Here is a 23,276-nt window from a genome sequence, read left to right as displayed (position 1 = left end):
CTCACAAAGATGCCGGGTGCACAGCAAAGAAGGGCCATTGCAAAAATGCTGTGAAAGAAAGCTGGAAGCCCATGGAATGCTGGGACAAAAAGCAATGCATCACGGGACATTGAGCCCGGTCCCAGGATGCGTTGTGATCTGTTCTGTCTTCTCACAACACCTAGCGACAGAAGGTGTCGAGCTGGACTGTGGGATAGGTACCCACAATGCATTGCTCACACTGTTGATGATGGTGCCCCCACTGTGGATGTGCTCTGCCAACAGAGGGAGCGAGTGTGAGCATGAGATTCCTATTTTTATTGTGTCAACTTTTGGATGTCAACATCGCTTTTGTCGACAAAACTTGGTAGTGTAGACATGGCCTCACAAATCTTTGAACAACAACAATCCTGAGGCTGAGATAGACTTCCCCTGGTCTGATCTCAATCTTGCCTGCATTTCAGGCTGGGCAGAATCTGTTCGGCCCGCTCTCTCCTGCATGTTTCTCTTACATGTGGCAATGGTTGACTCCCTGCACAGAGCTGACCCAGCTCTTATGTACAGCCTCTGTCTCTGGTCCATGTGCTTCAGCAGAGCTGGGAAGCCCTCATCTCTCCTTTGTCACATTTGCCTCACTTGTGGGCCCCTGTGTAGTAATAACATTATTCCATGGGGCTGGCTGGTCCAGCAGTTAGAAAACAATCAGAGTCACTGGCCTTAGATTGTGGTATTGATGGCTAATCAATGAGTTGGCAAATGCCTTTCCTGGGCAGGACTACTATCTGGAATGCAGTACAAGGCTGCCTTCAGGCAAGCTTAAATGTGTTGAACTCATAATGCAAAATGAAAATCATAATTAGATACAGATATATCCTACTCTGTCACAGAGTCATTTAAAGGTGGCTTCAAAGAGGGGAAAAAAACCCAGGCTTCTGGGTTCATGGTGTAGAAATGTTTGTAAAATGAAGCAGAAACAAGTGGTTCAGCTTGTTTTTAACAGTAGAAATTCAGGTCTTATCTGCCCTGGAAGATTTTATGGCAGCATGAAATTGTGACATTACAAAACACAAGGGAGTGAAAGCTGAGCGCTTGAGTGAGGAAGGTATTTTTAATCAGACTCTGTGTTTTTTATTTGTTCTTGTTCACGTATATTTACCTATGTGTAAGAGGGTGTGAGATAAAGGACCTCTTTGTTAAATGAGTACCCCCATGAAACATTAAAAGCCCATGAGGTGTCTGAGTTCTGCAAAGCAAGGCCATAGGCTGTAAGAGAAGCACTTGACAAGCAACTGAACAAACTCCAAAATGAGGGGATATTAGTTCCAGTACTTTCCACTGATTGGCAAGTTCCAATGGTTTGTGTTGCCAAACATAATGGTTCTTTGACTGTATGCTCATTATAAAACACTATTAATTTGGTATTAGAGTGGTAACAGTCAGTATCTATTACCTTTCTGGCAAGAAATATTTGGAAAAATGGTAGTATGAAATCCTCACCCCTTCTAGTCAGTGGCAGTTATGCCATTGAATTCTATGGGTAAAATCCTGGTCCCAGTTTGTTGTATACCTAGGTTGCATTGGTGTAAATCAGTAGGTCTCAACCAGGGGTCTGTGGCCCCCTGTGCGGCCACAAGCAGGTTTCAGGGGGGTCTGCTAAAATAAACCAGAAAGCAGGGCCAGTGTTAGACTCGCTGGGGCCCAGGGCAGAAAACCAAGGCCTGAATCCCACCACTTAGGGCTAAAGCCAAAGCCTGAGCAACTTAGCTTTGCAGGGCCACCTGTGACATTGGGCCCCACACCATTGCCCTGCTTGCTACCCCCTAATGCCAGCCCTGGCTTTTAATCTACTGGATATGGAGAAAAACAGTTGTTGTGGCACAGGTGGACTGGGGAATTTTTATATCATGTTGGGGGGCCTCAGAAAGAGAAAGGTTGAGAATCCCTGGTGTAAATGACTACAGAAGGTGTAGGGCAATGGAGAATCAGATCATTTCAGTGCTGTTCACACCAGGCTACCATGCAGTGGCAAGTGCCCTTGCATTCTGCTTTCTGATGGTGTTCGTAAACCCCTTTCTCTACATTTCAGAATTTCTGCCTGGATGTAGCCAGACTACTTTCAGTGTCTCCTGTGAGATTGAATGCACACTTATCACCCTCAGTGCTTGCTGACATGGGACTGTAGGATTAGACCCTATCTTCCCTGTCCTCTATCATCTTCAGGCCTTACTTGCTACCCCTCATTCAGTACAATGCCTTTTTTTTTTTAAACTCAAGGAAACTTAAGATGCTGGTTTGCCTCCCTCCCAAGTTGGCTGAGTCATGTCCTCTTTGTCTCATTTCTCTTTGACAATTTTAAGGCAGTAAGAGATTTTTCAAAATAGTATGAGCAAAATTTTACATCTCATGGATATTCATGGTGAAACTGATATGGAGGAGGGCTGCTTTGACTTCAGGCTGTAATGGAATGATGGGACCAAAAGGTTCCATGAGAATTGGAGATATGTGTCAACTGGGTTATTAGCAAGCAGATAAGCCTAGAAGCTGGATGAGATGTGTCTTGCTAAAACCCTGGTCTGACTAGAAGCAGGATGAGAGGTACCCAGCTAAGAACAATAATAAAATCTATCTCCAACTAGGGATAGATGGGCCTAATGAGCTGCTGTCTAACTAGGATATTCAAACTATGAAAGTATCAATAAACAGAGTTCTTGTTTTATTCTAATATAAATGGGATAATTGCAATTTAGCCCCATCTCCACAGGCTGAGGGGGTGTAAGAACATAAGTGTAGTGATGAGGTAATTTTTTATAAAAGACCCTATAATCAAGCTTGTAACCTTTTTTATGTAACAAGCCCTGAAGATCTGATATTCTCTTTGTGGAAGCTTCAGAAAGCTCAGTTTGCTGTGTGCAACAAATTCCAGCCATTTGTAATGTTGTAGGATCACAGCCTTACACCCAGCCAAAGGTAGGTAAGAAAGAGACCTGCCACCTCCCAAATGGAAGGAGGGCACCCAGGGACACACACTGAGGTAAAAACAACAAGGAGTCCTTGTGGCACCTTAGAGACTAACAGATTTATTTGGCATAAGCTTTCATGGGCTAGAACCCACTTCATCAGATGCATGGAGTGGAAAATACAGGAGCAGGCATAAATACATGAAAAGATGGGAGTTGCCTGGAGAATCTAGCCACTAATCTCCCTGAGCGCAGGATTGAGGCTGGATTATCCAGAGGTACATGCCCCCTTAGCCCTCAACCCTGCTTCCACATTGGTCTCGTATACTCCGTCTGTCATGCCCCCCGCGGCCTCCCTGCACCCTTCAGCCTTCACCTGGAAAGGCGGCCGCAGAGTGACGGGCGGCTGCCCCTTGATTAAGAATGGGGCGGGCGACAGCGCTCCCTCTCCCGATTGGTGGGTTCGGGTAGTGGATTCTGCCGCCTGGATTGGCTGAGCCTCTCCCGAGGCGGGCAGAGCTGCGCAGGCGAGCGTTGTGATTGGCTAGGCGGCGTGGCGGGGCTGCTATAAGTGGCGCGGCAGGGGGGCGGCCGGGGACTTGGGCGCTGGCTGTGGTGCTGCTCGTCTGTCCCCGGCAGCGCGGTTGGCTGCGGTTGAGCAGCGGGGCCATGGCGACGGTGAAGGCCGTGTGCGTGCTGAAGGGGGAGGACCCCGTGAAGGAGCCCGTGAAGGGCCCCGTGAAGGAGCCCGTGAAGGGCATCATCTACTTCGAGCAGCAGGTCGGGCACGGGGGAGGGGGGCTGTCCGCGGCCCGGGGCGGGCTTGCGTCATCCCGGGGGCGGAGAAGGCTGTGGGGTGCCGCCGGGGTGAGCCCTGGGCAGTGCGCGGGGGCTCTGCGCGGCTCGGGGCGGGCGGGCGGGCGGGCGGGCGGGAAGTGCTGAGTCACTGCGGGCGGAGCGAGCCGCGCGGGGTTTCTCCGGGGCGGGGATACGCGGGGGGCGGGCCGGGCCGGAATAGGCGCCGCTGCCCCGGCGGGAGCGGGGCGCTGGCCCGCAACCAGCCGCTGCCCGCTCTGATGCAACCGGCAGTGCTCGGAAGAGGAGACTGCGCGGCTACAGAGGTCAGTGCGCGGTCGCTCGGCAGGCGTTGGCGCCCCAGGGCGGCGGCATGGAAGGGCTGCTCCACAGTACGAGCTCTTCCCCTCCGCTCCCCCCTCCCCGCCTCCTTTTAATGGCGTCCAAGATTTGATTTTTGAGAGCTCTCTCTGAGCAGCTTCGCCGCCTGGGGAGTAGGGAAGGACGCCCTTGGAGTCCGGTTGCTGAAGCGCCACCTCCACCGCGGCCCCTGTTACCGCTTGAAATGGCGTTCAGGAGCCAGTCTCCCGCCACTCGGGATCAGCGGGGACAGAGCTGAAGGGCTTCTCTGCGCTAGAGAATTGAACCACTTGTGACTGCACGGGCTAAAGCGCAAGTGCTTCAGTGTGACTACGTTGGCTCTGCTAACCCGGTTCAAGTTCTGCCCATGTTCTCCGTCGCACTTGCCCAAATCTAGGTTGCGCTCACCTTTGTGCGTTCTGGAAGACTTGGCAAAGCCACCAGTGCATAGGGGACAGTATTGGTAGGACTGACTGAATCGTATTCAGTTTGTCTACCTCTATATTTGTGGCAAAAAGCAGTTGAACTTAAGCTTTAAGTTCCTAAACCTGCTGAAAGGCTGTTTCCTGAACTAGTTATTACACCAGTTGTAGACCATTTAATGTATGTCTGCACTGCCCACATTACAGTGTGGTTGTACTGTGACGTGGGCAGTGCAGACATGCTTTATCGCTGCGGGAAAGCTCTCCCAGGAATAATAATAAAAAAACCCCACCCTGAATGAGAGGCAGTAGCTTTATCCTCGGGAGTGTGGCTCCTGGCAATAAAGCGCTGTCTATACTGGTGCTTTTCAGCACTAAAACTTGTTGCTGGGGGGTGTGTCTTTTCACGCCCCTGAATGATTAAAGTTTTAGCACTGAAAGTGGCTGTGTAGACATAGCCTTAGTCACTCTGGATGTGAAGTGTCTTTTGGGCTGAACTATGTAATAGTATGGAAAACTGGGAATAACTTTGCTTTGAGTCTTCTCTGCAGTTGGGAACTGACACCCCCACTACTGTCTGTGCTGGCACGATGCAGTTGGCACTGCCCTAAATGAGGGGCAGGGCAGCCATGACACCTTGCCGAGCCAGTGTTGCTCTGAGATCATCTTGCTCAGCGCAACCAGTACTTGGCAAGACTTGTGTGTGCTAGTGCTCCTTACTTGAAGAGGACATGTACCCCTAAGTGTTACTCAAATAGTAATGTGCATAACAATGGTTCCTGGTAAATAGAGCCACTAAAAACAGTGCATGGGAAACATAGTTTTATAACTTTACTTTATAAAGAGGTAAGGCGGGTGGGGTAATATCTTTGGCCCAACTGCTGTTGATAAGAGAGAAGCTTTTGAGCCACACAGCTCTTCTGCAGGTGGTGGTCTGCAGACCGGTGCCGGTCTGTGAGCCATCAGCTACTGATCTGCGTGCACATGGGGGGGGGGGGGGGGCCGAAATAGCTTAAGAAGCTCTGTTGTAAGGGACCGTTCAAGGTAGAGTAGCCTGCAATGCCTGCACAGTCATGGGAAAAAGGGGTGGGGGGAGGTGCTTATCTGGTGTCTCTGTTCAGTCCATGATTTTTAGTTTAGCAAAGTAGTGATTTTAAACTCCCAGGCTCATCTTTTTGAAAGTGTTGTGCAGGTTTAAAGCAGTTAAGCAGTATTCAGTACCATGGAAAACCTTTCTTGTACAGCATACTGCTTAAACTCTTGTCTTCAATCATAATTATCAAAAGTAGCACCTACATGGAAATTCTGCAGATAGAAATTACTAAACTGCCTACCTAAGAGGGCTGAAAACAGAGGAGATGATCCAGAGGTTAAAATATCCTTTACATAAATTTCCAGACAAAAATTAGGCTAATTAAGATTACTTCCAGACTAAACATAAAGGAAAATCACCATATTTATACTGCAAGCTGCAGAGTTTAAAGCATGAAAACAGGGTATTTTTATGGTGAAGTGTATACACGCCCTTGAAAAGGCACATAGCTCTTGACAAGGGTCTTAAGTTACCTTGTTGGGATCAATATTTTTCTTGAACAGCGATTGTTTTGGAATTATAATACAGAAACCAATTTTCCTACTTTACGTAAGAGGTCAGGTCAAAAGACTGCTTTATATCTTCATTTGAGGCTTGAATCAATAAGTCTTCACTATTGCTGGATGGACTGACTATATTTCATGAAGTCAGTTGTCATAACTACTGCATCAGTTGTTCACAACTACAAAGTGCTGTACAAACTATGGGACTGCAAGGTGTAATCTCTCCATTCATTAGAAAGCCTCTGTTGCAGTTTTATCTGCTGCCTTAAAACTCTACAAGTCCTCAACTAGTTGTTATAGACTAACAGAGAAGTAACTTTCTTTTTCCATTTGAAGGGTAATGGACCAGTAACACTCTCAGGAAGTATTACAGGTTTGACTGAAGGAAAACATGGCTTCCACGTTCATGAATTTGGAGATAACACAAATGGTAGGGTTCTTGTCTGGGCTCTCTTGCTATAGCTAAACTGTATTCTGACACCTTTAAGTTTATTGTACTGGACATGATTGTCCTTAATACCATGTCTTGTGGTCCTATAAAACTACTGTAGTGATACTCCTACTGGAATCAAACTCCTGTGTAAATTCAGTTTCTGGGTACTGAAATAAAAGGCAAGCAATATAAAATGAGGGTCTGTCCACTAGTTGCTAATAGCAGTATCTCACTTCAAGAAACTGATGGTATATAACCGCTGCATCTGAGCTACCGATATTCTAACACAGTAGCTTTAAATCTGAAAGCAGTTGGGCAATGGAATGGAACATGAGATCAGCTAGCTCAAATTTGGATAATGTTTATCTGGTCTGCGCCCACTACTGGGTGGATAGACTTTCAAAGTATCATTTTCAGCTGAAGCTAAGATTGCCCCATGTAGATATGGAAGGTTAAATCTCCAGTGAGTCAATCTGAGGAAGCTTGTCCTGACCATACTCTAATATACCATGGATAAAGAGCTCTGGAAGTTCTCAAAGAAGCATCTCTTGTGAATAAACTCTAGTGGGTGTTTAGGGCAATAGTCATTTATCCATCTTTGGGTGGAAAGTGTCACATTATTCTTACAGGAAATAGCTACTGAGTTGTATTAAACTTATATAAGGCATCTTGCTGGGGAAACGGGTACATTTGTGGATCAGAAAGAATACTCAGTTATGCAGTAACTTTGTACTGAAGACTGTAACTTGTTACAGGATGTACCAGTGCAGGTGCTCACTTCAATCCTAATGGCAAAAACCATGGTGGACCACAGGATAACGAGCGGTGAGCATCAGTGTTTAACTTTTTTGCATTCTATGGATCTCTACTAGAGAGGCTGGTCTCAACACCAGTTGCGCCATCACCAACTGTCCCTCTGAAACTGGTGTAAAGTTCACCCTCTGCCATTGGCCTTCCTCAGTCTTCAGCCACTGCAGTCCAGTTGTAGATTGGAAACTGCAATACCCGGCTATTATCGGAGTTGGGGAATGCCCCATACTCCTAGTAAACAGGAGTTCTAGTAGAAGTGAGTGTGATTAACTTCAGCATTTAAGTGTTGACTGTAATGGCCTGCATAAACTTTTATTGCTTATGTAGTCAGTTTTGTAAGCATCTTTGGAAAAAGATTACAAAATAGGAGTCTGAAGAACTAGACTTCTGAGCCTTCCTTCAGTATCAAGTTAACAGTGGATTTTTTTCTTTTAAGGACCATTTAAAAACCTTCTAGATGTTTTGGGGGAAAACTAGCATAGCAATTTTAAAGGAAAATTGTATGCCTCTAAACTAAAACTCTAGAGGATTCAGCAAAAAGCATTGGGGGGGAGAAATGATTGACTTAAGCATTCTCTCTAAAAGCTTCTGATATTGGCTGCTGTCAGAATACCAGACTAGACTAACAACTAGTCAGTAGTGATTCATCTGTCTCCAAATTATATCTCAGTGTGGACTTCCAGATTTTCAAATTCCTGGGTAACTAGAGCAAGCACAAAGTCTTGGTGTCTTGCCTATAGTTTATTTTGCAATTCATAAAATACAGATGTCAGAAAAGAAATAGTACAGGCAATGATGCTAGTACAAGCAATATACAGCCAAACACTAACAATCTCAAATTGATTTGGACATTGGGTATAATTTAAATGAGTAATGTACATAAATTCACCAAGGGTATTCCATTTTTCTTTGGAAATCCTAATTCTTCTAGAAAATCCTGGATTTTAAAGAACAAAAGCAAATCTAACCTGTCCTGTCTGCCCCGCCCCCGCCTTGATGAATGCATGTCCCAGTTGTTGAGAATCAGATAATAATGGGAAACACAAGCTGGGGAGAATGTTCCACAGTAGGGTAGAGCCCTGGAAAATGCCAAATAAGGGCACTTCTCCTAAGAATAGAATAGCGCAAATGGTCATGAATTTTTATACTCCAGATCATTGAGGTACCTACTAATTTTTTTCCTCTCAGCTGGCAGCTTGCTTTGATTCAAATAGCTGTTCACAGCAAATATTGTGGTACTGTATCAAAAGCTTTAAAAGTGTGGCTACTTATGCCCTTGTCAGTAAGCCAGTTTACAGTTCTGCCTACTTGAGATTAATAACATTTGAGTACATAGTAAATGTTACAGTATGGTAAGTGTGGGCAGATCAACTTTACCAGCTGGTGAGTTTTGATGCATTTTGAAAAGATTTTGTAGGCTGGACTGCCACCTGTCCTAGTTCAAAATAGTAGCTATACTTCGTGGTCTCCAGAGCTCTGCCTGGGACTGAAGTTAAACATGTTGGCAGATTTCCCTTATCCTTCAATATCTGATTCTTTTAAATAGTGTGAGGACTTAAGTTGAGGAGAAGGTGGGGTTAGGTGGTATGTTTTACTCACTACTTCAGTTCAAAACCTGGTACAAAAGTTGTTGTCACTTGCATTAAACAAGAAAACAGGAATCTAACACCATGTTGCTCACTACATGGAGAAGTTAATACCTTTTCTACTGGCAAATGATTCAGACTTAATGTCTCAAGACTCAAATGACTTCTATTTCTGTGCATTCTAGGCATGTTGGCGATCTTGGCAATGTGATTGCTAATAAAGAAGGTGTGGCAGAAGTGTGTATTAAAGATTCTTTAATTTCTCTTACGGGATCGCAGTCCATTATTGGACGCACCATGGTGGTAAGTATCAGCTGACTAGTATCTGTATTAAAGTCTTGTGAGACTGAAATCTGGTACAGTGTACCTGTACTACAGAATCTACCATTCTTTGACTGAAAAATCTGAACCAAATAAACTGAATCAGTGACAGTTTGTAAATAGACCCTGTAGTATTAACTGAACTATTAATTGAAATTGGGTGTCTAAAGACAAGCTAAATGTCAACACTAGCATTTCTGGGTACCTTAAACTAATTAATTCTTCAATTCAAACAAATTTCTGGGGTTTCAGAATCTGTCTTCTCTATAGATTACTACTGCAACAATTATGCTTTTGCCAGCAAGAATCTAAAAACAGGGACAGTGTCATGACTTCAGACTGCAGGTTATTGTATTTTTGTTTAATGAAATTATCTGAAGCTTTGCAGAATTTGAGTGTGAACACACCTAACAAGCAGCTGTAGCTGTGTGTAAAAGTCATGTTGAAGGATGACTTTAAAACATGTGCAGTTGTTCTCTTGCATGAACTGTAGCTCCAAAACTTGAAGTATCATTTTAAATGAGTCGTGGCCAACTTGATGTATGAGTTGCATAATGAAGGCTTTTATGTGTGAGGGGAGAAGATACCAGTCTCAACATGGAAGGTTAAAAGCTACTTGCACATCAAAGGACTGGAAAATCTTGATCCACCTTAAAGGAAGAGGTGGGGAGAAGCTGAACATGTTGGAGACCTTGAGCTACATACATGGAGTTCTGCTGTCACCTAAAGCATTTCATGATTGATTGGTGGGACTTGTCATGCAGTTGACTCCAACTACTTGATTTCTGCAAGTGTCTTCCTGGCTTCTGGCAGGCTAGATTCTGAAGCTCAATCACTCCCTTCACTTAATTTTTGCTTCTTTCTAACTCTCTCCTGCCAAGTCTCATTCAGTGGGTGAGATACTAAAGACAGTTGGCTAGAGGAAACTGGATCTGGTGTCTTTGCTTTGCTTCCTCTAGTATTTAGGTGTGGCTTTCAGGTAACTAGTTTGACTACAGGTAATCTGATTCAGTGAAGGATTTGACAAGAGGCACTCTAGCAACAAGGGTCTATAAAGTGACTTAATAGTAAAACTGCTAACCTGTGTTAGCAGCAACTTAATTAGTGCCATAACACTGACTCTGGATCTCTATTGTAGACTACTGTACTTTAATGCAGTTTTCTTGTTCAGGAGGTATACTATGCAAGGTAACTGGTGTGATGCAGTAGCATCACTGGATTGTGAATGTGCTATAAAATCACCACTGCTCTTATTGGCCTGCATCAGTGTTTGACCAAGCAGAGAAATGACTTGTGCCATCCATTAGGTTTACAGCACAGGTACTAGCCATGAATGCTTTAACCTACTACTTGCTATTGAAATCTTCCTGTTGGCTTGGGTCCCCGTTACAGGGATGAATTTGAATCTTAAATAGCTTAACACTCCCATTTTGGGTAATGGTGCCAAGATTTTAAGGCTTGTATTTCTAAATTTGGATTTTAACTTGATGGGCACTTCAGCTTGCAAATAAGAACTGAACTGGAGTTTACTCTTATGGCCAATCTAAACTTAAGGCAATGCTATGCTCATAATTACTCAGCATGAGTGTCAAGTTAGGTGCACTTTAATATTCAGCACAGAATTATTTGAACCTTGCTCACTCTAATCAAACTCTTATCTGGAAGTGCTTAACTTCTAAGACACTGTTTCCAGCAACATGAGTAAAGTAGATCTTTCCTCAGTATATTAAACTAGATGGCAAAAGCTTAACTGGTTTTGGTGATATGAACTAGAATTCAGAGGGAGTACTGCTATTTAATCACTTAAGCCGCATGGCTAAAGGTTGAAATGTTAATATCTTGCCATTTAACATGGGGTTAATTCTTAATCCATTTTTTCCCCTTTAGGTCCATGAGAAAGAAGATGACTTGGGTAAAGGAGGAAATGATGAGAGTTTAAAAACTGGCAATGCTGGTAGTCGTCTGGCTTGTGGTGTTGTTGGAATAGCTAAACTCTAAATATTGACTACTTAGAAGCACTTAAAGTGCAAATGATAAGTAGGCTATATAGCAATGTACATTGTTCTGGCAAAAGCTTTCTTTAATCTTACTGCTATTTTCAGTATGTATTGGCTAGAACAGTATAAATGACTTAATTTTGTATGTGTACTGCAATTAAAATGTTGATGGAAATATGTAGTTTTCTGTTAATCTGTTCTAAAGTAATCTCTGTATGATTAAAAAAACACCCCTAAAGATGGATAGGGTCAACAGCAACTTGCATGTATGCAGTGGTTTCCAGTTCCTGAAACCTTAAGTGCACCAGTTCCTTAAGGCCTAGGAGAACATGGTTTTACTGTTAGTATTACCTTCTATAATGAAGGGACATGGTTATACACCAGGGTAACAGCTGCACTGGAAGTCATTCTTTCAACCCCTAGCACCATTGATCATGTAAATAGGGTTCCCTATGTGGATTCACTTCTCTATTCCATTCTGGAAGACCAGAACACTAAATCTCAATGAAATATCTGAACAAAACTGTCTTACTACTCCAATCTTTATAAAAAAAAAATTGCAGCCTCCCCTCTGTTGAAAGGCAGTATTATTGAACCAAATGCTGGGCACACCTTTCTGACTATTCACTTGTAGCAATACTAAACTGATTAAAATTGCCATACAACATGTTCAATTCTGACAGTTTAAGGGTAAAACTTAACCCTGCCTCTGATGTAAGGGACCACACAGTTGCTCAAAACTTGAAGGAGTTGGCTTAAGTATCAAACCTGGAAAGAATATAACTTCAGTAGAAAATTTCTTTCTCCCCCAAGCTGTAGCTATGCAGCATTTTAGGGTAGGAGGGAAGTAAAGTAAAACAAACATAATGCTATCCTAGCACAGGGAGGGGCTTTATGTTGCTACTTCAGTTACAGAGGTGGTAGTGAGAACAAGGGCAATCATCTATGGTGGCAGCCTTACCTGCTTAGCAGTGTAGTATTATGCAGCACTAGTCTTATGGATCTTTATCCATAAGATAATGCATTTGCTACAAGTATATCATACCTCTTGAACTAATTTGGTTGACTAGCTGAAATGGCTTGGGAAGATCATTCACTTATTACCAACCCAGCTGGCTTGGCCCAGGTCATTTTGGTAAAATGGCAATGCAGCACTTAAGCATATGGATGGTGCCTATAGCAACTGAAATTCATGTAAGGTTTTTCTTCCCTAGGTAGTGATTTACTTTGCTATATACAGTATATTATAGCAACTAGGCATTTCAAGGGCCCAGTAATTCCTGGTATATACTACTCTTTAAATACAATTGTTTATCTCAATTTAAATCTTAACATTCCTCTATATTTTAAATACATGAGCTGTAGAAGTAGTTGGTGGCACTTCTAGCCCCTAGATTCCCATGTAATCCATTACAAACAGAATGGTTCTTTGAATAGCAACAAAACTGTAGAAAACATATGCTGTCATTCATTAGAGGTGGCAAACAATCATGTACAAGCTTTACACAACCCTACCATTCTGTTACTCTACACAGTGCCTTGTCTATGCCAGCAGTACTGACAAGTGAGTGGATGTTTCAGGGTTTTAGCATTACTCAACTACTGGAGGCTGAACCTTTGAACTAAGGTGTGTACCAATACTGCTATCTTCCCTAATAACCCTTTCCTTTGAAAGCGAGTTTGATTTTACTTCAGGAGGGGAGAAGATATTCTTTGTCTACATTGTAAAATAACTGAAGTTGGCTTACTAAAAAAGCTAACTCTGTATTAGGCATTGTAGTGTTGCAGATGTGGATTGATCCATGGTAGCAGGGAAATTTGCCCAGCACATCTCACTACAGGCTATCCTACTTGTTATAGAGTAACTGCCTTGTACTGGGCCAGATATTTACTTTCAAAACAAAATTCTACACTATAATTAAATATTCAGGTGAAGTGACCAAACAGAATAGTATATATGGAAAGGGAGGACTAGTAGGCACAGGTTCCATTTACTATCAAAATACTCCTTTCCAGTTGCTTGAGTTCATGAAAAAAAGTTCAGCACCTTCTCAGCAATGTCTGGTTGCACAGATTTAAGTGTAACCTTACATGCATCCTCAGAGGGAATTCAAAGGTTAGCTGAAAACTGGAAGCAGTTAAATATTAATGGAAGTAGGCTCGCCCCAACTAGGCACTATGTTAGTGCCACACAAACCATATTTACCTTTAGTGTGTAAAAAAGATTGCATACAGGGCATTAAAAAATGGCATTGCAAACCATTTAAGAAGTTGACTGAAAATCTGATTTCTAAATGGAGATGGTGGAAGTGTAGGTGACTCACGTAACCTATAGTACATAAATGCTTGTTTCCATTGGCTTTGAGTAGATACATTTTATCAGAAGACATCCCTCCCTTATAGAATTATGACAGTCGTTACTAAGACAGTTTTAAACTTGGACAAATACCTGTTATATATTAAAAAAAGGTGCAGTCCAGTGGCCCACCACAGAACAAACATTAGATACACAAATTTTAACACATGGAATTTGAGTTCACTGCAAGTATGTAAACAGTTTTTTTCTCTTTATTCTGCTATTGCAAGAACAAAAATATATGTCCTCTTCCCCTCCCAATCCTCCCCCTACTGTTACCTCCCTCCCAAAAAATCCCAGCTATGAAAAAGTATTGATGTAAGAAAGCAGCTGCCCTTCACTTAAGAAAAATCAACTTTAAAATGCAGAGCACATCTACCCCCAGGGGAAAAAAACATTTGAACATGGACAAGTCATACAATTTTTTCCACTACATTTTATACTGTAACAGGCTTCAGATGAACCTCTTTGTAACATAAGCCTCATTTTTTTGTGCACGGGGTAATCAAGGAGAAAGAGCTTCCAGATGCAGAATTCTTTGGGATTTGGTTCAGATTACTGTTGGCAGCCTCTAAACTGTTTGCAGCAGAAGGGCTATTAGAATTAGTACTTGCCCTGTTGTAGTTTATTTTACAAAAAATAATTTGTCAGATGGAGAAAGAACAGTTAAACTTCCACAAATACAGGAATGGGTAGTTTGATAGTTACACCACCACATGGGCAAAAAGTTTAAGCCTACCTCTTGCTAGAGTACAGGAGATAGGCAATTTTAATATAAACAAACAACAGTAATTGGCTAGACTTGTGTGAAGGAACAGACAGCATTTTAAAAAAATCCTTGAATATCCCCACCACCACTTCCCATCCCCACTTAAAAAAAATAGGTTAGCATTTTAAATTGGTGATTTGGTGTCTCTGATTTCTCTCCCACCCCCCTTTCCAAAAAGCATTAATGAATTACAAGTACAAAAGATGCTGAACTGGTGCTTCCCCAGCCCACCACACACAATCTTAATATAACATTACAAGCAGAGCAGACTTTCTGAAGTGGTCTGCTTTGTCAGTAAGTATTTTTAAAGGTTAATTAGGGCAACATTTATTATAGAACCAATTGGAGAAAAAATAAAACCTTGATTGCATTGCAAAACACTTAAACAATTACCTCTTCAAATAACATTTTAAAACCACTAACCTTTACCTAGTATGGTCAAGTAGATCATTAAAATGCAGCAATCTAAAAATCAAAATAACTATTACAAATAAAAATTTGCTTTTGTGAATAGCTACACAAACAGATGTATTTCTTTTTAACAATTATAAACAAAACAGTCTAATTTAGACTCCAGTACAGCATTAACAGTTCAAACTTTAAGATGTTGAACAATCCTTTTCCACTTCAGTGCAGTGTAGGAAGAATAGCACACGTTAAAGTTTGTTACGAAAATAGAGTTTATTAAAAACACATCCCTATTGTTTTGAGGAGCTTTCACCGTTACCTTTTCTTAAATTAAAAAAAAAAAAAAAATAGAAAGCACTTCTACTTCTGATTTGTAAACTTTTTAAAGTCAAAACTTTAAAAAAGTTACAGCAAAAATGGGTAATATTCATATCTTCAGTATTTTGTGTTATGTTGACGCTATTTTAAATAGAAGGGAAGCAATCAAATTGCTTACAATTCCCCACAAACTACTGAGGGGCTGTGGTATAGCAGAAGCAAATATAATACAGCAGTACTGTACAACTCTAAAGCTCTACACTCCATTAAATGTCACTGTCACGTTTTTGATAAATTCCAGTCTCTAGCGAGGAGCCTCTACAACTGAGCCGGTATCCTTTTCGGCTTGCTCAACAGATGAGGTAGCCTCAGATGTTAACTCTTCATCAGGTTTTATACCTGTAGGTTCAGACTCCCCTTTATTAAGTTCTGAAACAATGTCTGCATTTTCCACTTTGCCACTATGAGATTCATGGTTTTTGTCACCATCTGCCCTGTCTGTCAGCTCAGGTTTTTCCTTTCCTCGATTTTCTTCCTTGTCTCTACGAGACTCCCTATCTCTAGAATCTCTCTCTCTGTCTCGGTGTCCACTGGACCGTCTATTTCTCTCCTCCAAGTCTCTATGTCTATCACGTTCAGGGCTTCTTCTTCCCCATTCTCTCCTTTCGCGATTACCAAGTCGCTCATGATCTCTATCATCATTGCGGTTAGCATAGCGCTCACGCTCATTTTCTACCCGGTTTCCAAAAGACCTCCTTCCAAACCTTTCCTGGTCTCTATTAGGAGTGAATGTCTGCCTATCATTCCTAAACTGCCTTCCATCTCTATTATCTTCAGGCCCACTTGGTCCTCCAACTCCTGGTATCCCACCAGGCCTGACAAAGTGGCCAGGTGGTGGAAAAGGGTTTTTCATTCCATGTGGTGGAGGCATTCCAAAGCTCCCTGGTCCTGGAGGTGGACCTCTGTGCAACATATGGGGAGGCATGTGCCGAGGTGGCATCAAGGGAAACCGTTGTAGATGAGGTGGTGGCATTCCTGGAGGTCGCTGGAGTGGTATTAAACCAGGCCGTGCACCAAGGAGGCCAGTAGATGGTGCCTGTAGCCCGATCACAGGAGCAGGTGGTGTAACCCCTGGAGTACCTGCAAACCAAAAAAAAAAGTTAATCGGTTATAAAAAGATCATAACCTCAGAATCTCTTATGAAAGTTACCCCCATAAAGCTTATGAAAAACAGTAGGGTTAGGAAGTCTGGACAAATCAGAACTGCTTTCATAGTATTTGCATTTTATTTACTCTTTGTAGTTTGTCTCATAAATACACATCTGCCATATACTGAACACTGTAAAAGAAAACACCATTTTTTAAACCGAGGTTGTGTAGATACATTTGCACTAAAATAGTTAATACTAAATAGTATTTTTGTTTTTCATACGGTCGTCTACCTTCAAAGCCTGGCAGCTGCTACTGACCAGGAGAGAGACTGAAGTGGGCTGTTTATCCCCACCGCCCTGCACTGCTCTGGCCACACCTCCAACTTCCTAGCAATTTATATTCCACATATTTCACAACTGCTTCAGCACCTTCCTCATTAGCCAGCCTGCAAACTGTAGTTAAAGTAGCAGAAGAAAGGTTAACTTATTACCCAACTGAAAATAGGTAGGATTAGAATTTAGGTAGGAGGGAGAGTCTCTGAATGGGGGAGGGGCAGCAGGTACAGAATAACTTCCTGAGATCGGGGTGTGGCCAGAACTGGCGGCCGGGGCAGGAGATGAGATTAGACACAATTCACTTTACTTTGTTCTTTAAGGTGGCAACTGCCAAGTGTTAGCCAAATTTTAACTTTTAAATTACTTTATAGCAGTCTTGGTCAACTGTTTTTCATTCTTAAATATGGGCTCTATTTGAATGCTGTGATCAGATATAAGGGAAAAAGTATGAAACTTGAGAACACCCCACTCTGGCAGGCTCCGTCCTGAGCTTGTTTACACCAAAACGCTCTGTACCTGGGAGTCCAAAACTCAAAGAGCAGACTGCAAGAACAGTAACAGCCAAGTATTTAAAACATGTACTATGGGAGTTTATCTTGCACAGTTCCATTTGTTTACAGATGACAACATGGCCGGCCCGTTATTTAGCTTTTATAATATATCTAGAAACCCAGCTCTATAACTTATTTCAGTCACTTCTGTTTTCTGCTCATTGAGAAGCTTGTCTGAAAATACTTCTTTCCAGCTAGAAACTGATACACATACAAAAAGAGTAGACATTTTACAAGAATGCTTTTACTTCAAGGGAAAGGAACCTCCAGGACTCAACTTTAACCAGAATATTGGCAGGATTTCATTCAGCATAATACATGTAAATTGATCTTAATTGGTCTCATTAACTATTTTGTTTTTAAACTTTTATCATGAAGATAATAGGTTTTATTCATAAAACTGTCACAGGAAAGTTAGAGGAAGTGAACATAAAGCTAACAACGCAACCTATAGATGGTTTGAGACTTCTCTTCCAGGGCAGGGAAATAATCAGAAACCTTACCCAAAAGCCAGGTATTACATTTTTAGAATACCACTACAGGCAGCCTGAATTTTAAAGCCACGGTTGCGAGCAGAGGGGGAAAAGACACATCAAGTGACCTCTTCCCCGTTTCACATCCCTCAACTCCATTTCAGCTACAGTATCTACTCAATTCAGTGTGAATCTCACTATATTTAGTCCTGTCCCCACTCCCCAGGTAAACATGACATATTTAATAATCAGTAGTGTGTAATGCTCTCCCAAGAACAATCTCATCTCACAGTACCCACAGTCTTGTTTCCAGCTGTGGTAACTAAATTTAGATTACATTCCTTAGGACTAGGGTCATCCATCTCTGACACCTAGCACTATGGCATCTTCCTTGCTTATAGCATGGATATTAAAGGCTCTAGATAGCAAGAGTCTACTTGCGGGAATGATAAAGAGGCCGGCTCTTATACTGGTCCATGATACGGTCATCCATCTTCTTGCCTTCCTCTCCAACCAGATACTTTAACTACAGTTTCAAATGTGACATTCTTGCTAAAGAATCCACCAGTAAAAGCTAGCTTGATTTGTTTTGTTTTTTTTGTCTCCCAAAGAAGGGTATTTTGATAACTTCTTCACCATATCATTCTTGTAGTTGTGCCTATTATGACCTGGTTTACTCTTTCTATGAACAAACTGTAAGCTCACGAGACTCCATGTTCTCATATTCGTACAATGCTCAACACATAGTCAATGCATGCTAATATATATTTTACTCTTCTTAAATGTCAAAGAATGCCTGAGAGTCAAAGTAGGTGAGGTAATATCTTTTATTGGACCAATGTCTGTTGGTGGAAGGGACAAGCTTTTGAGTTTCACTAAACTCTTCTTCAGGACCACTTAAAATGAAGTGCGCAATTAAGGGTTAGCAGGCAGTAGTGTATGCGACAAATTATTGTAATGAGCCATAAAACCAGCGTCTCTGTGTAGTCTAAGATTGGTTGTTTATATTGTGAGGCAAAGTTACCGCATAGAGAATAAATGTGACAAATAAAAACCCGACCTAAATCGGTGATGTAATGAATTTAAAAAGGCAGGTAGATGCCTTGGGTTTATATTTGGCATAGGATAGATGAGAGTACACTGAAACAAACTTTAGAAACATTAGTATGACAAGAAAAATTTTAATTCCATTTTGAAGTATTGGTTGCTCATTAATTTCTCATCCTCTGCACACGGAAAATGCAGTGGTGTCTATCCCGCCCCCAGACTTCTCACGCCATAAGAACATAAAATGGTCAGCACGTTCCTTTCTTTCCAGATTGGACCAGCTCATCATCCCAGTGTAGTTGAATAGATTTCACTGTAAGTGAAGCATCTCGGATTTTTTAGCCTTGCACCATACAAGGTTAGGCTATAGAATTTCTTTACTGAATTGACTCAAGCATAAGACTAATTTTACTCTAAGCCCAAAGTCTATAAATTACATATCTAAATTTACTGACAAGTACTAAATAAAAACTAAAACACTACCCTGATTGTACATGCAACTTTTGGTATAATTTACTTTGTAATCCTTTAGGGTAGAAACAGGATTTCAATGTCAAACTGTTTATCATCAAATGTGAAATGAAGTACCAAAGCTCCTACTAGACATTTGACCTTCTAAGCAACATGAGAGTTAAAAAAAAAACAAACACACACAAAACAAAACAAAAAACAAAACCCACCCACACTAAAAAGTGTCCACCAGTAATTGTGTAGAGTAGTCATGAAAATTTACCTGCCCTGGAATAAGATCTACTTGCCCATCCATGACTATGGACAATGGTGAAAAATCACTTCTTAACCACACAAATTTATCGTAAATTTTTTGTTAATAATTGATTTAAGTTACATATAATCATTTGTAACTCTCCAGATGGGTTTACTACATGCTTCATCCTGCACCTCTTAGTTAGAACATGGCTTGTACTCATAACAGACATTAATTGCCGTTATTATATGAGGAATATGTGAGGAGTCAGGTGTCATTCATGCAACACATATGGACAAAAAAAATATTAATCGCCTCCACAGCTTTTACCAGCAACATATACTAAGGTGACAGGAGCTTTTAAAAGTGTACAACACAAATAGCTCAGCAACAAAATGTATTTGAAATATGTTCTGCAACCATTTTCAACAAGAAATATGGATGTTGCCTCTGTCAAGAAGTGTTACACGTAGTATCAAAAGCTGCTATTGTGATACTCGACTTCATTCATAGATGAGCTATGCCTCAAAATGCTGTAATTGCCTTGTTTTGTATAAGCAGCTTTAGTCCATGGTTTGTCAGGTATAATATATTAAAACAGTTAATATAGCAATTTTTAATATACTTGTAATGAATGATAAAGCTAGATTTCTAGGTCAATGTAATTCCACTTCTGTTCATCTCCTCCCAGCAGTTTGTATAAATCCACGTTTCTTTTTGGCAGGTTTAGCATTTGTAACTCTGAAGTAGCTGAAAAATATTACAATTTGTTTTAAAAACCAAATTCTGGACAATATTCAGTCCAAAATCCAGTGTAACTTTATCCATTTTTGTTCCAAAACACACCCTCTTCTGGAGATCTGTTAGGATGACATACAAATACTGAGATTCAAAATTCTGGGATGTTGGTAGGCCATCAGCAGGTCAAATGTTTAAGATGGAGGCTGCTGCTAAGATTTCAAAATGTTTAATTTCCAAAAACTATCAGATTTTGCACTGCAAATCTCTGATAAGATCTTAACACTGCTCCCCATAAAATTGGAAAGTTAAATACTGTCATGAAATCCTTGAAAATGATGCTGCATAGCAAAAATTTCTAAATGATGTAACTTAGTCATTTCCTCCCAAAGTCACTATTTCCTTCGTTATAATTGTACGCACAATTTCACTTCACATAGTTTCTTGTGTTTTCAAGATTGAGTCCATGTCTGAAATCAAGAAGTTTTGTTTCTCTCAGTTTTCTATCGCCTCCATTAACATAGGCCAAGATTAAAAGAAGCCTGTATGTCTAAACTTAGGCTGTAAATCCATATTTCGGCACCAAAATAGCTGGCCTGATTTTCTATAGTGCCAAGCACTCAACAGCTTCCCCAGAAGCCAATGGGAGTCGCTGAATGTTCAGCACTTTTGAAAATCATGGGACTTATTTAAGTGCCCAAATACAAATTTCAGAGCCTAATTTTAGGCATCTTTTTTTCAAATCTTGGTATTGTATCAAGCTTTGGCTACCAATATATAAATTATGTTATTGATTTTATAAAACATTTGTTAGTAAAATCAAAGCATGTCATGTGACTGATTTAAGGTAGAGTTCAATTACAGGAATGGTGTTTGAGAACTCTCCCTCCTTTACTGGAATGGGTTACCTAGGGAGGTGGTGGAATCTCCATCTTTAGAGGTTTTTAAGGTCAGGCTTGACAAAGCCCTGGCTGGGATGATTTAGTTGGTGTTGGTCCTGCTTTGAGCAGGGAATTGGACTAGATGACCTCCTGAGGTCTCTTCCAACCCTAATATTCTATGATTCTAGTATACTTCTCATTTGGTCACTTGTATTGAGAGTTGGTATTGCTACTACATTAAGGGGAAAAATAAAATGTTTATTGTATTTTTGTAACAATGAGTTCTCACAAAAAAAGCCTAGCAGTACAGTTATGTCACCAGCACAGTGTAAATTTTAAAAATAGTCCACAGACTTCCTCTCCTCATTGCCACTTTGTAATACACATTCACTGCTGCTATTTAGCTCAAAATAGAGTGTCATCTTTTCTCAGAGTGTTTTACTTTATTTTTCCTCTATTAACATAGATTACACTAATAGGCAGACACCTCACTGAAGGTTGTCAGAAGGTGAGAGAAGAGATATGCACCACACATTTGATATTATCAGGAAGTTGATTATAGCAAACTCAATGGAAACAGGAGGCAATTTATTTTAGGCTAGAATGCAAGTGCCAGAGTTGGAATTTTGATAGGTCACCAGAACGTTTCTACCTGTACCAAGTGTGACACAATATCTTAATTAGCAGAAAAACACCCAGCTCAGAGCCTTTTAACATCCATCTCAAAGGTATTTTCAATAGTGACATGCCTACCAAAGTTAGAGCATTTGTTCAATAATAAAGTACCACCTAGTGAGTCAAGGCCACCATTTCTTTCAGGAGGCAGATCAATGATCTCTGGCAGGATCTAAAAATCTGCTTTGCATATGAGAATTTATGACACCACAACCCAAGTTATGTTATGAACAATTTGGATGAGACCAAAGACATCAAAGTGAAGTTGTGTTTCTACAGTCTTGCTCAGATTGAGAATACTATCATGAAAGTAGATGTGATCAGGAGCATCCATTGAATTAAAGCTACCCTGACATGGTTGTAAAACTTTATTTCCCCAACATTAAGTGACCAGAGCTTCGGATATTCCATGCCAAAAAAGATCTTTTGAAAAGGTGGAAATATTTAGCCACTATAGCAACTGTATTGGCTAAAGAGTCATGGGTGTTTTAAACTGGAGAATTTATATTAAATGTGGTTGGTTGTTAAAGTTATTAAAAACTGCTCTCAGATGTAGATATCACACCAAAAATGTATTTTTTCATTTTAAAGCTGAGTTATCAGCACTTGAACACAGCGGTACAATGACACAGTGCTACTAGAATTAGGGCTGTGTATCAATTTTTCTTCCAAGATTACTTTTTTGTATCTTCTACATGAAATAATCTGTGCATCTGAAGGTGAATTATTTGGTTAAGTATAATGTTACAGCCAAAGAGCTTCAGGTAGTTCAAATCATTATAGAGACTCTCAGTGCACAAAAGGGTCCTTTCAGGAATTAATGTTGTACAAAAAGTTCAGACACAATGTGACTATAAAGGTAATCAGAACCAAAACTGTGTCTGTTGAGAAGGGAACTACACTGCAGATTTTACATCCAAGGTGACTGGGATGACAAAACAAAACATAGCTATGACATCACTGTAAAACAGCATAAGGAAACTTACAGTAATTAATCCATTTAGAACTCTATATACAATAATACATGTTTTTTATAAACCAAACAAATAAATAAGCTTCATTTTAAGTTACAAAAATATTAGAAGACGACCCTGCCTTTATACAGATTACATTTAAAGTATTCCCAGGCAAGATTATTAGGGTTAGACTTTTATGACCATCTTGTCAGAACAATCCTCTTTCCTTAAATTCAGCTGGCTGAGATATGTTCTTTTATGTTGTCCTCATCATTGAAGATCATTTCCCCCTTCTTCCCCCCCCTCCCAGATCACCCCTAGTTCCTCAGATGGACCTTCATGATGCTCTTGAAAGATCTGAAAATCTTTCCATCTATTTGCTCCCCCACTTCTCTCAATTCTGAAGGCCCACGAGAAGCTGGACAGGGCTTCATGTGGAATTTGTCAATGTCTATCCAAATAGCTACACCCCATATTCAAGAATGAAAGGTTCTATTGTCAAACATGGTTGATGCCCCTGGCCTGCTTCTCTCCATGGCAATGGATACCTAATTGCAGATGACTATATACAGCCTGTTGTATTATCTTCTAATATCCTTCCCATTTCGATAATAATTCAGAAGAGTTATGCAAGGAACTCTACCTTACTATCCTA

General features: G+C 40.9%; 2 protein-coding genes across 3 annotated transcripts in view; one reads left to right on the top strand and one right to left on the bottom strand.

The window, feature by feature from the left end:
* Positions 1 to 3,520: 3,520 nt before the first annotated feature.
* On the top strand, positions 3,521 to 11,431 carry SOD1 (superoxide dismutase 1). Its single transcript, XM_075133168.1, has 5 exons — positions 3,521 to 3,716; positions 6,446 to 6,539; positions 7,298 to 7,367; positions 9,124 to 9,241; positions 11,147 to 11,431. Exons 1-5 carry the CDS (start codon positions 3,606 to 3,608, stop codon positions 11,255 to 11,257), a joined length of 504 nt encoding a protein of 167 aa, XP_074989269.1. The 5' UTR covers positions 3,521 to 3,605; the 3' UTR covers positions 11,258 to 11,431.
* Positions 11,432 to 13,785: 2,354 nt separating this feature from the next.
* Positions 13,786 to 23,276, bottom strand: part of SCAF4 (SR-related CTD associated factor 4) — a 70,572-nt gene continuing 61,081 nt past the window's right edge. For both annotated transcript variants that reach the window (XM_075133163.1, XM_075133166.1), the window contains exon 20: positions 13,786 to 16,247. In XM_075133163.1, coding sequence (XP_074989264.1) covers positions 15,412 to 16,247 — 836 coding nt within the window. In that variant the 3' untranslated portion in view covers positions 13,786 to 15,411. The remainder of the gene's footprint in view (positions 16,248 to 23,276) is intronic.

This window comes from Caretta caretta, chromosome 1 (genome assembly GCF_965140235.1).
Source record: "Caretta caretta isolate rCarCar2 chromosome 1, rCarCar1.hap1, whole genome shotgun sequence".
Classification (NCBI taxonomy): domain Eukaryota; kingdom Metazoa; phylum Chordata; order Testudines; family Cheloniidae; genus Caretta; species Caretta caretta.
The sequence above is the reverse complement of the archived record's forward strand: the minus strand, read 5'-3'. Positions and strand labels throughout refer to the sequence as shown.

Excerpts from the sequence above, each read along its gene's own strand:
- SOD1 (XM_075133168.1), top strand. The coding sequence starts at position 3,606 with ATGGCGACGGTGAAGGCCGTGTGCGTGCTGAAGGGGGAGGACCCCGTG. Across the intron at positions 6,540-7,297 it reads ATTTGGAGATAACACAAATG|GATGTACCAGTGCAGGTGCT; the intron begins GTAGGGTTCTTG and ends AACTTGTTACAG. Across the intron at positions 7,368-9,123 it reads GGACCACAGGATAACGAGCG|GCATGTTGGCGATCTTGGCA; the intron begins GTGAGCATCAGT and ends TGTGCATTCTAG.